The following is a 16,254-nucleotide window of genomic DNA, read 5'->3' as shown; positions in this document are numbered from 1 at the left end:
TGGTCATATAGACACTGATCCTGGCTTTGATCATCCTCCAAACTTCAGGTGGCAAAGCAGCATACTTTTCCATAAGCCTATCATCCAAAAGAATGCTCCTATTTCTTGGTAGCGACTGCCCTTTCATATGATACTATCCCTCTCCAAAAAGTGACAAGTACATCTGGATTTGTTCTTTTAAACAGCTCCAGTGCATACTTTGCAGGATTTCCATAAAACATATTGAACAGCATCTCTCTTGTTGCAAGAGGATTGATTAACTAAGGGTTTCCATTTTTGCCAGTCTCATTATGAAGTATTCATTAGCCTGTAGGGAAACATACAAGGAATCAGCACAAAGCCTGCCTAGCAAACAGAATTCTGTGTCACCCTTGCTTCCCCTCCCCCACCCCCCAAAATCTACCAACAAAATAATTTAGCAAAAAGTATGGATACAATGATGGATAAAATTCTCACCATTGTACAGTAGCATGTACCTGGGCATGATCCCAGAGCCCAAATTTGGGGTTCTTTCTGCAACTCTTCCACAAGATTTATGAGAATGAACTTTGGGAAGACATCAAGAAGGTCTGATGAAACATAACATTTTAGGCAGCAAATAAAAATTAGCAGGAAAGTTATCTGAGACCACTTTCCTACATTTGCAACAAAACTGGCACAAAGTAAAGGGTGACATTGTTTATTTTGCAGTAACCATCAGAGAAAACAGGCAACTTAACTGCAGTATGCACACCCACACATAAACAGAATGCCACTAAATTCTTCTAACTTCAACTTCTATAGCTTTATAAACTACTTCCCTTAAACCTTTTGAATATCCCAATTAGGTGCACATGTATGAGGCAGCCCTCCAGTCTACTCAGCTCCCACAACACACTTTTCAAGATCCATGGGTCATACACATGCCTATCACAGCATGTGGTGTACCTCATCCAGTGCACTAAATGTCCCAACAACTATATGGGTGAAAGAAGAGAATCACTGTGCTCCCAAATGAATTCTCACAGGAAAATGACAAAAAACAAACAAACACACCACATCACCTTTGGGTGAACACTTGTCACAAAGCGATCACTCTATATCTGACCTCTCAGTCCTCATCCTCAAAGGAAACCTGCACAACACCTTCAAAAGACGAGTTTGGGAACAAACTCATAACTTTGCTAAACACTAAAAATCATGGACTGAATAGAAACACTGGATTTATGGCTTATTACAACAATCTTAAAACCCACTACCTCTCTCCCTCCCCTCAGCTTCGCCCCCCCGCAGCCCATGACAGGAGAGCTGTTAACTGGAGACTTCACTTCAGATAGTCCCGGGAAATATGTTAGCTACTTATGGTAAACGACCTGCTCCATCTTGTATTTAGCTATGACACTGTACATTCCTCAGACCTGAAGGAGAACTCTATGTTATCTCAAAAGCTCTCTCTCTCACCAACAGAAGCTTGTCCAATAAAAGATATTACGTCACCCACTTCGTCTCAACTTCTGAACACACAAGTATCTGTTATGACTACGTGATTGGATTTTCAAACAGAAAGGCACACACTGATCTTTGAAAATTCCTAACTAAATCTACACACAGATATTTCTAATGGGGGACTTTAATCACCCTGACATCTGCTGGGAGAGCAATATAGCAGTGCACAGACAATCCAGGAAGTTTTTGGAGACAACTTCCTGCTGCAACTACTGCAGAAACCAACCAGGGGCTATTCTCCTCTTGACCTGCTGCTTACAAACAGGGAAGAATTGGTAGGGGAAGTAGAACTGGGTGGCAACCTAGGCAGCAGTGACCATGATATGGTTGAGTTCAGGATCCTCACAAAAGGAAGAAAGGAGATAGCAAAATACGGACCCTGGACTTCAGAAAAGCAGACTTTGACTCCCTTAGGGAACTGATGGGCAGGATCCTCTGGGAGGCTAATATGAGGGGGAAAGGAGTCCAGGAAAGCTGGCTGTATTTTAAAGAAGCCTTATTGAGGGCGCAGGAACAAACCATCCCGATGTGCAGAAAGAATAGCAAATATGGCAGGCGACCAGCTTGACTTAAAAGTGAAATCTTCGGTGAGCTTAAACACAAAAAGGAAGCTTACAAGATGTGGAAACTTGGTCAGATGACTAGGGAGGAATATAAAAATATTGTTCAAGCATGCAGAGGTGTAATCAGGAAGTCCAAAACACAACTGGAGTTGCAGCTAGCAAGGGATGTGAAGGATAACAAGAAGGGTTTCTACAGATATGTTAGCAACAAGAAAGGTCAGGGAAAGTGTGGGACCCTTAATGAATGGGGGAGGCAACCTAGCAACAGATGATGTGGAAAAAGCTGACGTACTCAATGCTTTTTTTGCCTTGGTCTTCCCAGATAAGGTCAGCTCCCACACTGCTGTCGTGGACAACACAGTATAGGCAGTAGGTGAGCAGCCCTCAGTGGTGAAAGAACAGGTTAAGGACTATTTAGAAAAGCTGGACATGCACAAGTCCATGGGTCCAGACCTAATGCATCTGAGGGTGCTGAGGGAATTGGCTGATATGATTGAAGAGCTATTCGCCATTATCTTTGAAAACTCGTGGCAATCGGGGGAGGTCCTGGACAACTGGAAAAAGGCGAATATAGTGCCCATCTTTAAAAAAGGGAAGAAGGAGAACCCAGGGAACTACAGACCGGTCAGCCTCACCTCAGTCCCTGGAAAAATCGTGGAGCGGGTCCTCAAGGAAACCATTTTGAACCACTTGGAAAAAAGGAAGGTGATCAGGAACAGTCAACATGGATTCACCAAGGGCAAGTCATGTCTGACCAACCTGATTGCCTTCTATGAAGAGATAACTGGCTCTGTGGATGAGGGGAAAGCAGTGGACATGATAGATCTTGACTTTAGCAAAGCTTTTGATACAGTTTCCCACAGTATTCTTGCCAGCAAGTTAAAAAAGTATGGATTGGATGACTGGACTATAAGGTGGATAGAAAGCTGGCCAGATTGTCAGGCTCAACAGATAGTGATCAATGGCTCAAAGTCTAGTTGGCAGCCAGTATCAAGTGGCGTTTTTTTCAACATTTTCATTAATGATCTGGATGATGGGATGGATTGCACCCTCAGCAAAAATTCATGGATGACACTAAGCTGGGGGGAGAGGTAGATAGGGTCCAGAGTGACCTAGACAAATTGGAGGATTGAGCCAAAAGAAATCTGATGAGGTTCAACAAAGACAAGTGCAAAGTCCTGCACTTAGGACAGAAGAATCCCATGCACCGCTACAGGTTGGGAACCGACTGGCTAAGCAGCAGTTCTGCAGAAAAGGACCTGAGGATTACAGTGGATGAGAAGCTGGATATGAGTCAGCAGTGTGCCCTGGTTGCTAAGAAGGCTAATGGCATATTGTTCAGCATTAGTAGGAGCATTGCTAGCAGATCGAGGGAAGTGGTTATTCCCCTCTATTCGACACTGGTGAGGACATATCTGGAGTACTGTGTCCAGTTTTGGGCCCCCCACTACAGAAAGGATGTGGACAAACTGGAGAAAGTCCAGCAGAGGGCAATGAAAATGATCAGGGGGCACATGACTTATGAGGAGAGGCTGAGGGAACTGGGCTTATTTAGTCTGCAGAAGAGAAGAGTGAGGGGGAATTTGATAGCAGCCTTCAACTACCTGAAAGGGGGTTCCAGAGAGGATGGAGCTCGGTTGTTCTCAGTGGTGGCAGATGACAGAACAAGGAGCAATGGTCTCAAGTTGCAGTGGGGAAGGTCTAGTTTGGATATTAGGAAACACTATTTCACTAGGAGGGTGGTGAAACACTGGAATGGGTTACCCAGGGAGGTGGTGGAATCTCCATCTTTAGAGGTTTTTAAGGCCTGGCTTGACAAAGCCTTGGCTGGGATGATTTAGTTGGTGTTGGTCCTGCTCTGAGCAAGGGGTTGGACTAGATGACCTTTTGAGGTCTCTTCCAACCCTAATCTTCTATGATTTATGCACAATGTTTTTGAAAACTCAGCTGATTATCCATAAATTCTGAAAACAGTGGTTCAGTGAACTGAAATATAAATCTCAAACTGTGGTGAGTAGCTCCCAAAATAGGTACCACATAAGCCTTTTAATCCAACACATTATTTCATAAGCTTCAAATCACACAAACAGTGACAAGTGGCAATTTAACTCATTTGTGTTTTTGCCAACAATTAGGATTTTAGTGACAGTGACATATACTGGTATATCAAGATGCATTTGACTTACAAGTGATTTTATACAGACAGTATTTGTAACATTTGTGGATTGCACAGCATGCATTACAGATTACTACTTTTTACTTGTGAAATGAAACCAACATTAATCATTAATTAATTTCATTTCAGACATAGTTCCATCTTACAAGTTCTTCAAACATGCATTCAATTCTGTGCAGATAAGTAACAGTGCAATTGCTTAGGAAAGCAAGGGACTTTTCTTTGGCTATCCCAAAATAAGTGAAATATTAGTAAATATAACCTTTAAAGGAAAGATGAGTAAGCATGGGTAGGCAAAACAATTTAAAAAAACAAAAACAAAACTATTCCAATTGGTTCGTCATTTCTGGACCCAAATTAAATAGTTTTTAAAGTTTTACTTGCAATAGTGGCAAGTGATACGCAGTCTAAGGGTGCACTCATGTATTCAGTGCGAATACTGAATCTGTATTCAAATGCCTGTCATCAACCACCACAATGACCTTACTCCTGATGCTACAAATCCACTGGTTCACCCATTCCTTAAGAGGATTGGAATGGGGAAAATACTACCCTAAAAAAATTTAACAAAAAGCTTTTAAGAAAAAAGATAACTACGCATAACTGCAGAATCTCTTTTGATGTGTGTAGATGGGGACGCTCAGCAACCTTACCACAGGTGTTCTTGGCTGTTAAAGGGTTAAAAACCACTTCTGCAGTGAGCTATTACAATTTTATTTCCCAATTATGAATGAATAATTGTAAACCCAAAACTAACAACACTGGCATTTTAGCAATGTAACATCTACCACAATCCTCTAGTACTGGACCATTATCTGCCACAAGGGTTCTCAACCTTTTCCATACTAGAACTCTGTGACACTTTGGGGAATCTATCTGCACAATTTTATTCTGGTTGATATTATGATGTTGTTACTATGAAAACTGCATACCTCTCTATATATGTGAATTCCACCTTTGCTGATAATGGCTATCATGTCTCTCTCATACCAGGTACAATGGCAGGTCGTTAGAATTCAATGGTCGCCTATTCAGATGGAAGCACCTTGGGAAAACAGGTTAGCTCAAGCCTACAAGAACCATTTTTTCCTACCTCTCTGAAGGGAGCTGGTAAAGAGGAGAGAGCGGAAAATCCCCAAATGCAGAACAAAGACAGACATCAACGTACTGATACTAGCTAGCCTTTAAAAAACTACAAAGGCTCCATGGGTCAGAAAAGCGGTATGTCTACACAGCAAAGAAAAGCCTGTGCTGGCCCATGCCAGCCAACTCAGGCTCACGGGGCTTGGGCTGAGGGGCTGTTTCATTGCTGTTTGCAGACTTCTGGGCTCTGGAGCTATGGGACCCTCCCACTCCAGAGGATCCTAGAGCCCAGGCTCCAGCCAGACCCCAGAAGTCTACACAGAAATGAAACAGCCCCACAGCCTGAGCCCCACGAGCCCCAGTTGGCTAGCACAGTCAGTTGCAGGTTTTTCTTTGCTGTGTAGACATGCCCACAGAGCCATACAGGAAGTCTGGGGCAGGAGATGTGAAGGTACAGGCATCCTTTTGTAGCAAGGGGCACCCAGGTTAGCTGTGAGACCAACCCAGGCCAGAGAAACAAGATGATCTAGGGCAGAGGTGGGCAAACTACAGTCCGCGGGCCACATCTGGCCTGCTGGACCATCCTGCCGGCCCTTGAGATCTTGGCAGGGGAGGCTAGCCCCCAGCCCCTCCCCTGCTGTCCTCCCTTCCCCACAACCTCAGCTCACCATGCGCTCTGGGCGGCAGGGCTGCGTGCTCCTACTGGGCAGCGCGGTGGCGTGGCTGGCTCTGGCGGGGCTGGCTCTGGCGGGGCTCTGAGCGGCATGGTAAGGGGGCAGGGGGTGGGTTGGATAAGGGGCAGGGAGTCTCAGGGGGCAGTCAGGGGACAGGGAGCAGTTGGATAGGCGTGGGAGTCCCGGGGGGCCTGTCAGGGGGCAGGGGTGTGGATAGGGATCGGAGCAGTCAGGAGACAGGGAGCAGGGGGGGTGGATGGGTTGGGGGTTCTGAGGGGGCAGATAGGGGGCAGGGGCCAGGCTGTTTGGGGAGGTACAGCCTTCCCTACCCGGTCCTCCATACAGTTTGGGAACCCGAAGTGGCCCTCAGGCAGAAAGTTTGTCCACCCCGATCTAGGGAGAGAGGGACTGCATGGCTGAGAAGACAAGCCATGCACCGCAGGAGAAGGAACTTGGATGCCCAGAGGACTCTGACCCCTGCCCAAAGAATGCTTTGGAGTGGTGAGGAAACTAAGACAGGGAAATGCATGGAGGATGTTTGTTTGTTTGTTTGTTTGTTTGTAATAGATCTGTGTATCAAGTACAGAGCAATAGTGTTTTCAAATCCTGTGCAAAGACTGAGTTCATGAGCTTGCAACTATTGGTCATGGGTTACACCTATATCATACCCCTGAGGAGTTAATCTGTGACACCAGAGCATCCATATGGCTGGAGTTCTGCAAGAAGGTTTCTTTAAGCTACAGGGAAGTCTGAGTGGTCAGCACTAATTCTAGGGGCTTGGCAGTTGGACTGCACAGTCTAAGCTCTCAGGAGAGGGTGCTAGATAGAGGATTTTCACCCCATGACTATGCCTACAGACAAGCTCCTGACCTCTGTTCAGACTTCAGAGGCTTAAAGTTCACGGAATCCAGTTGATGGCTTCCTCACAGCAGACTGGTGAGTGCCCAAGAGAGTCATTCGACTAGGTTTGTGACCCACCCCATTCCCATTTAGCCAGAATCTAATCAGGATCTCCCTCCTATACAGCAATATGGCAAGGGCACGGTGGTCATGACCTCCTGACACTGGTTCCAGTATTGCCAACTCTCACTATTTTATTACGAGTCTTGCAATACTAGGTGTTTGTCTTTAAGCCCCAACTCCTGACATTTGATTATGTGAAAATCCATTTTCATTAAAATATATACACTTACATTTTATATGTGTGTGTTCCTAGCCCTCAGGGTAGTTGAAAAAAATCTTGAAAACTTCTGAGAACCCCATATCTATTCTGTAGGGGCTGACTGGGAAACTTACACTGTGAAGATCAGAAAGCCTACTACAGTGTGAGACAAGTTTAAAGATAAGACAGTGTCTTGTTTATTTGCATGGGAAGTGGGGGCTGTAAGAAAGTTTCCTCCAGAAATCAGTAATGGCCTTTTCCACGGAAATCTGGAAAATCATTCCTTTTGGCCTTCCTATTTCTTTAATTGCAGTTTTTCAGAAAAAGTCCCACAAAGTTATATTTAGTTCTTAATCATCTTGACAATGAAAGGGTGAGCTCAAGTGTGCATGCAACAAATCATAAAAGATTTCCATAGCACATTCTGTACTCTGCACACATTTACAACAAAGCAGCCCTGGGAACTACCAGGGGCAACATGCAGCCTGAATCTCTTTACCTGTATCTCCCTGAGATCTCTAAACTTCTTGACAGTGTAGCAGAATTAAAATTGCTTGATCTGTTTGAAACTTCTAAGAAATGAAATAAGTTGATTTAGACTTGTATATGAAAGCATCACAGTAAAGACAAAAAGTAAACTGCCTGCTTTAAAAGACAATGAAAAACATATCCACAGTCAGAAGAAAGTCAATCCCAAAATATTCATAGCACTCATTTAATCAAGACACCTCATCTAGTGTCTTGAACCTCTTTAACAGCATGTGTTGTTTCAACAAAGACATACTAATCAAACGTGTTTGAATGTGTTTCACAGTGTAGTTATTAGCCTATGCATTGGTCTTGCAAGATTGAGAACTCTACAAGGGACTTTGGGTCTGTTATCAAAGATGGTATGAAGTGGATTAAAAATGCTATGCTAGTAGAGGACCAAGCATAATGAGACCCTGATCCTGATTGAAGCCTCTAGGTCTACTGTATTACAAATAATAGAAAATTAGAACTTCATGAATTCTTCTTGCAAAGGCTTCATTCACAGAAGCCCAACACTTCAGAGACTGGCACTAGCCAAAAGGTACTTTGATAATATACTTATTCAAAGACTATTTTGTAACTTTTTTTTAATCATCCTTTCCAAATATCTGCTCTCATTGCAACAACCTCTCAAATTCACGTTAATCTACTTGATATTGGTTTTCAGAGGGTCAGTATGATAAGCAGTTCTTGACATTTTTAAACTGTGAGAGATAAATGGAATTATAAAAGAAAAAGGAAACACTGGGAGCTGTACTCCAGCTATCCTTAAAGTTGGATGTGTTTGGGGCTTTGTTCAATCTAGTTCTCAAGTTCTCTTTGTATCAGTTCCTGCTGACTTCATGGTAACAATGCTTTCTATTTTACACTGAATATTACTTTACACTATACACTGTAATAAATATAGCAAGCATAATGACACACATTATATGTAATATACAAACACACAGAGCCAAGACAATTGAGAACCAAGCTATATATTACTACTGAAAAAAACCTAACCAATAGCTTTGTAATGAGAACTTGATGTAATTCCTGTGTTATTTGTTTCCAGGAAGAGACAGCAATATGCACAAGACAGTTTTCCCTTTAAATTTGCTAAGAGCTAGACACTGCCCAAAAACCCCATGCTCAGCAGCCTCAAGGGATCAATGTAACTAAGTCATGACTGGCCTTGTGAATCTAATGGCAAAAACCTGCAACACTGTTTTATCAAAAAGCAGCCCGTCGCGGCGTGCTCTATTCCTATTTGGGGAGAAAATGATTTACTCTTAAATCAAGATTCATCACTTTTAATCTATAGTTTTATGTAAGAATAAGTCTGCTGTTTACTCACAGCCTGGAGACAATATAAGAAGCCCACAATACAGACTCCCTCTGGTCACTCTAACAGTGCCTTTACACCTGTTCAACAGGCACTGCTCTCATTAGGTCCAAGAGTGGGTGAGGGGTAACTATCTCCACACTCATAGTAACTTAGAATCTGGCCTTATTTTGCCAAACTCCTACAATCTCAGGCTGTGTAATTTAATCTAAAGGCATTTTTCCTTTCTGCCTTTGAAATTAAACAAGTATTTTATATTATGAGACACACAGAGAATGAATTCCAGGCATTAGAGTGCTTTTTGTTCTCTAACATAGCCAGAACTTAGAGTATGCTGCCATGACAGATGGTGTCTCCAACAGATCCATTAGGAAAATTTCCAGTGATTTATTCACCACCCTTTTCAGCTCACAATCCATCTAAGATAATAAAATAGTGTGGCTAGCATTCAGCTTTTCTATGCTTTACTGAAGCCAAAACCAGCCATTTGGATGAGACATTAAGGGAACAATCACACAAAAACAAGCAGAACACAAGAAGAATTAAGGTTCACCAATTCCCATCCCCTGTAGTTACAGGAAATCCATCATGAAGAACATGCTCACGTCATCCTGTAATAGGCACTTCATGCTCAATGCTTCAGAGAAAGGGGAAAAAATCACTAAGGCCCCAGCCAATATGCCTTGGGCAAAATCTCAAATGTGGAAATCAGTTAATTACATGCACATGACCAAGAACTGCCACGACCAAACTATCTAACCCCTTTCATACTCTGAGAGAACATTAACAGCCAAATAAACTGTAAAAATTTTAATAGGGGAAATTAAGAGTGACAGAATCTTTTCCAGTTCCTGCTGGACCAATATCACTCTCTGGGTGAGTCATGTGAAAGGGAAGAACTTGTATTGCTCTTTCTACCCCTTTACCCGCACTGTAGCATCTCAGAAGGCTCCATATGGGACTGAAAGAATTAGCCATCCTTGTTTCTTTTATTAGCCAAGGCAGGTGGAAAGGGATGAGTTTAAAAGGTGACCTGGAGTGAATTGGGTGGCAAAACCCTATGAACTTCACATAGCAGAGATTAATGTCTTTAGCCTCATGGAGGTGAGAACACTTCCTACCCTTATCAGCCTTGTCACACAGAGTAAGGGAGCCCCTAAACACAGATACATGGATAACATCCTCTGTAAAAATGGAACAAGATGTATTTAAAATTCTCTAGGTCACTTACTGAACTTGACTAAAGGATGAAACTCTCTTTGCTATCATAATATGTAACAAAATTACATGGAGCCACTACAATGCACGGGAGGCATTTGTGAGAGTATCACAACAGGAAATGATTCCATGATTTCACTCACCCAAATTAACGGGCTTGTATCACAGATACAAAGACAAAACATCCAAGTTTCATTCTAAACTTACCATACTTTTCAAAATTTAGACTCTGAGGCATACTATATCAATTAGAGATATCAATTCAAAATTCTGCAACACAGTTTGTTCCCAATTTTGGTGTTGCTTTTTTAAAATCATAATGTCTTTGTGAACTGGAAAGATTTTTGTGGTGCTCAAGCTTCAGATCGAGAAGTGAAATAATTCAGACTCCCCAGGTTATGGGACCCACTGAGGTAGGAGAGATTCACAGTAGTCACAACAGTCCTGGACAATTAATTTAATACAAAAAACTCAGAATGCTCCTAAAACCAAAAAGGATCTTCTAAGAACCAGTATCAGGATCTTATATTGTGGCAAGAGTAATCAACTGATCCAGTTTTAATCTTTTTGTTATCTGCATTTAGGAATTTTTAAATCTGCATGGAATACTGATCTGTAAATTAAGAAATGTGATTATCATTGTGCAGATGGATTTCTGGAGTGACCTTTTCATTTGCATGTTAATGTGTCCCAACCGTCACAGGTGTTCTCAAAGATGCATGATCAACTCAAAGCAAAAAAAGTAAACGGAAAATAAGCAAAGGATTAGTTATTACCAGTACTCTAAGTGAGTATAGTGAGAGCAAAAATGCCATGACCTAACCCAAAAACAAAGATCCAGTTGAAATGGACATAATTATAAACAGGAAATAAGGCATCCAAAGCAAAAAAAGTCAGAATTTTATAGCACCAGAAAGGAGGAAACTACAGTTTGAATATTTCCCCAATTTCAAATAGGAGGCCTTTTGTTAATCAAGACTTGAGTATTGTGATAACTAAAAAATAGTAACGAAAAAGTCTCCAACTTCTTTTTAACTGGACTAAAAGGAAAGACAGTTGATATCTAACTTTTCTTCTAGACAGAGCTCACATTGTGCTCAAAAGTCAGAGTGACAAACTACAGTAGCACACTCAGAGAACACAGCCAAGAGTGTCAGAAAGCCAAGAGACATGGACCATTATTGAGAAACAAGTAACATGCAAATATTCTGGAACTGAAATTAAAGGCCAACTGAGAGAATTTTATATATACACCCCACTGCAGGTACATAAAAATCACCTGTTTATTTTCTTTTTTTTAACCCTGCAACAGTGACCACCAGTAAATCTCTTTGGCTTCGCTTGTTGTGTACTGGGGAAAATTCAGGCTGACACCTGCCAGTAAAACACTAAGACTGTCTGCTCAGGAAGACAGGGAAAGTGGTAATATATAGACTGGTCATTGGCACAGAGAAAGAAGTCTTTTCTCTGGAGCAATATCAGAAACAGACCTGTGGACGTCATTGTGGGCAAAGAGCACAAATGGATATCACTGTGAGCAAAATAACCTGAAGGTACAAAGTCTCATCACACGAGCCAAAGAATATTTCAATTAGAGTAATTTTAAAAGCAATTTTCTGAAGTAGACAGGCACAAATGTGCCTAATTTTCAAGTTTATATTGTAGACTCAGATCAAGGAATGTATATGCATATGGCCAGTTAAAAGTACAGCTAGCCATTTTCAAGTATCAGATTGAGTGCAATCAAGGTATTAAGAGGAGAATACCTTATAGTACCCAGCGCGTATAAAGAGAGCTCTCTCAAAGAAAAGACTCGTAATAGGAGAAAAACCTGGCCCAACAACTTGACTAAGAGAGACTTTTGATAGAGAGGAACCATGGGGCTTTGCTTCCTGATACCAGAGGAGAGAGAGAGAGGGGAAAAAAAGATTATGGCATTAACACTTGCACTTTTCTGGAAAGAATGTACATGGCTTTTTGTCGTCATTCCAAATCCTGCTAGTCTCATGGAACCCTCAGAGATTACTCACGTACCTTCCTGCATGGTGACCAAAGAACAGGAGTATAAACAGAGTGATGAAGCTGACCTAGTTGAAAAAGAAACATGAGTGTTTCCTTTCCCCCCAAGTGCCCAAAAGCGTAGCAGGTGTCTCACAATCAACAGTAAAGACTATATATGTTACTTATATGTTGCCTGTCTTTACTGTTTCTCTCTCTCAATTGTAAGCTCTTTATTGCCTCAAGGCAGTTCATCCAAAAGGAAAGAAAGTGACAAACAGAAAATGCTACTAAAATACTGGGAGGACAGGGGATAAACATTCATGTTTGCTTTACCTGGCATTGGCTGCTTTAAGGTCACAGAAGTGTGTGAGTAAAGTTTTCACTACATCACTGCAGACAACTTTCACTACATCCATGTGACTCAGCCTCTGTCGCAGCTGCTTGGCGATTTCCCAGAAATCTTCAGATAGCAGGTGGTATAGCTGTCCTTCATCTTTGCTGAGGTGCCCATACCAGGACAGAATGTAATCTCTGTAGCTGTAGTCAAACACTAAAAGGAGAAACAAAACAATAAATAGCAACATCTAATACATGGAAAACACACAGGGATAGTACAAAAACAATTAGTTCAGGAATAGGTTGCATATCTTCTCCTTTGGGTTTTAAATTCTCTCTCTCTTCAAAGAAAGAAAGGGTAGCAATGTTATATTAAACAAATCTGATCCTAAGAGAGATTACCAGAGGTCACCATGCAAAACCCTTAAGTGGATTTGGTCAGACAGTCAGGTTATTGAAATCTCAAACAGATACCTGTATCACAAAACATGGATTTTATTATATGAACTACTACATTATTTGCATCTCCCAAGTCTGCTGAGGACTGACACAATTTGTTCTTTATACATGCATGTAAACAACCTCGATTTCAAAGACACATTTAAAAAACATGTAGAGGCAGCATTTCCCCCACCCCCCCCAGGTGAAGGACAGTGTTGAACCACATTATAAGATCATAGTAGTTAGAGAAAGGAAATCACTATTAGAATATGTTAAGGAGATACCATAAACTTGAAAAATTAAACATTTACCTAAGTCTGAACCAGGGATCAGCAACCTTTGGCCCGTGGCCCGCCAGGGTAAGGACCCTGGCGGGCCGGTTTGTTTACCTATCGCGTCCACAGTTTCGCCGCGGTTCGCCGTCCCAGGCCAATGGGGGCTGCGGGAAGCGGCGCAGGCCAAGGGATGTGTTGGCCGCCGCTTCCCACAGCTCCCATTGGCCTGGGACGGCGAACCGCGGCCAGTGGGAGCTGCAATCGGCTGAACCTGCGGACGCAGCAGGTAAACAAACCGGCCTGGCCCGCCAGGGTGCTTACCCTGGCGGGCCGCGGGTCAAAGGCTGCCAATCCCTGGTCTGAACTATAGTTATAAGCAACCGCTAAGATTACGATAAATGAAAGTAATTAGGAAAAACTTTTTGTCAGTATTTTGACAGTCTTTGTGTATAGCTAGTTTCACTATTTTGCTGATGGTCATTTAGGCTTGAAGTGTTATACACTAGTCATCACTGCTCTGGAGGAAGCTCAAAGAAGCCTGCATATCAGTTGTGACCACAGATGTAAGCAAGATACAAAATGAAAGTCTGTAACAGTCACAGTGATAACTAAATAACAAGGGGGGAAAGGGAGAGAAGAGTGTGTGAAATTGAATTTTATGGAAATTTTGTTCCATAAGAAATTTCAAAATTTTGACTTTTTGTTCTGATTTGGGATGAAAGGAAATTTTGAAGTGTCAGAATTTCCCATTACACAGAACATAAGAGTTCTACCCAGCTCTAATTTAAGAGGCTTTTCTGAGTACCTGAGCATACTATATATATTAATGAATTTAGCCACACACCTTCTGAGGTAGGTATTATTATTATTCCCATTTTACAGGTGGGATTTGAGGCACAGAGATTAAAGGTCTTTCCCCTGGTCAGACAGGAAGACTGAGGAACAATCTGAGTCACACAATCCTATGTTTTAACCACAAGACAATCCATCCTCTCTATTTTATATGGAATAAAAGACTTTCATGGAAAGATATTAAACGTATACCTAGTATTCTCGACTAATATCTGGCCCATCAAATACAACAAAAAGAAAAAAAAAGAGAAAAAGAAAGTACATTACAGTGAAACCTGCCTTAAACAACCACTCAAGAGCCTGACAACAATGGTTACTCAAAGATGGAGGCCTTCTGATAAAGGTTTAAGAACGGTCCTCAGTACATGCGAGGATAATTTGGGGTAATATAAGGGATTCTGACTGATTAGGGTAATTTCAGATACATTGTTCTACCATGACAATGTGCGCTTGTGTAAGTAACTATACTCTTGTCGCTGTTACTTCTTTCGTTCCTCAACCATCCTCCTCTTACTATTTCTGAAATTTGATTGTAAGCTCTTCAGGACAGGGCTCTTTTCTTCTAGTAAGACAGACACCCAACACTTTTAGGGTGCTGTAAAATAACAGTAGTGCAATGTGTTGTGGTATTTGTGGTCACTGTTTGTAACAGGCAATGTCTCACTTCTTGTTCTGAACCATGTGTGAGAATTCTCTTGTAGATGCATTTCTCTGTCCCAGAATTAACACAATGGGTCAAAGTATTGTATTCTTCAGGAACCTTCTGCCTTTGAGGCAGAGTCGTAGTAGTGAAGAGCGATGGCTACGTTTCCCTACGTACATAACTATAAAATACGAGAAACACTACCCCCTTCTAATACCCTAAAGTATACTCGCTTTCAAAAAGAAGGGGCATTAGTCCTTAATTCGCCATTACCCTCATGGCAAAACCTTTCTAAAATGAACTTGGGATCCTAGTTTTCTCCACAATCAAAAGAATTCACAACATTCACTTTCTCCTTGTATTTACAGCAATTCGTCACAACATTCAAATGTACAACAATGCTGATCTCTACAGTATTTTGAGAGCAGAATTTTTATAAACATTACTATCTAAATGACTCAAAAGAACATAGAAATAAATAAGTCAACAGTATATTTAACACACTAGATATTTGTCACTATCTCTCCCCCCAAAACAAGCTGTTTAAAACCATCTTCAAGTCACATTAAAAAACATTCAGTTTTTCCTTTTCTCTGTTAGATCTCTATCAAACAGATGCACAAGGAGGATAGTGGAAAATTCTGAATATGTAAAATTGTACCCTCCCAGAGGATTTATTTTTACATTTAAAAGGGTGCATTCTAATATTGTTTTTATTGCATGTTAGAATTTTTTGTATGTTCCTCTATAGCAGGGGTTCTCAACCTTTTACTTTCTGAGCCCCCCTATCCTCTCCTCACATGCCCCCACGGCCCACCTGTGCCACAACAATGTTTTTCTGCATACAAAAGCCAGGGCCAGCATTGGGGGGTAGCAAGCAGGGCAATTGACCAGGGCCCCATGCCACAGGGGGCCCTGTGAAGCTAAGTTGCTCAGGCTTCGGCTTCAGCCCTGGGTGGCGGGGCTTGGAACCCCAGGCTTCAGGCCCCATGCAGTGGGGCTTCAGCTTTTTGTCCTGGGCCACAGCAAGTCTAATGCCGGCCCAGCTTGGCAGACCCCCTGAAACTTGCTCAGGGCCCCCCAGTGGACCTCAGGCCCCTGGTTGAGAACCACTGCTCTATAGCCTAAAGCAATGTCTTATAAATTTTAGTGTTTCTAAAGCACATTGGATCTTCATCTAGCTTGATTCAAAGCCCCCTGAATTCAATGAAAAAGACTAACAATGACTTCAACAGGCTTTGGATCCAGTCCATAGTTGTCTGCAACATCGAGAGTGATGTTACTTTTTGTTTATCTCTTGTAAAAAAAATTGTGCCTCAAAAATTATCAAAGGTTCTGTGCTTGCTCACATTTTACATCGATCAAACTCTGCCAAGTTATCATTTCTCTTTAGCACTATAAATATTACTATTGTGTACATAATTAAGATTATCCAGGTACTCTTTTTCTAGCCAAGAGCTGTTAGTTATGGGTTTAAGAACACCCCAAAT

At 41.8% G+C, this 16,254-nt stretch overlaps 1 protein-coding gene across 4 annotated transcripts in view; it reads right to left on the bottom strand.

Annotated features, from left to right (window-relative positions):
* SNX25 (sorting nexin 25) overlaps positions 1–16,254 on the bottom strand; it is a 172,091-nt gene that overhangs the window by 122,717 nt on the left and 33,120 nt on the right. For 3 of the 4 annotated variants that reach the window (XM_034771268.1, XM_034771266.1, XM_034771267.1), the window contains exon 3: positions 12,551–12,767. In XM_034771268.1, the coding sequence (XP_034627159.1) occupies positions 12,551–12,767 (217 nt within the window). Of the gene's footprint in view, positions 1–7,642; positions 7,716–12,550; positions 12,768–16,254 lie in introns of those variants that run through there. The other variant, XM_034771269.1, reaches the window with a different exon arrangement.

This window comes from Trachemys scripta, chromosome 5 (assembly GCF_013100865.1).
Source record: "Trachemys scripta elegans isolate TJP31775 chromosome 5, CAS_Tse_1.0, whole genome shotgun sequence".
In the NCBI taxonomy this organism is placed as follows: domain Eukaryota; kingdom Metazoa; phylum Chordata; order Testudines; family Emydidae; genus Trachemys; species Trachemys scripta.
The sequence above is the reverse complement of the archived record's forward strand: the minus strand, read 5'-3'. Positions and strand labels throughout refer to the sequence as shown.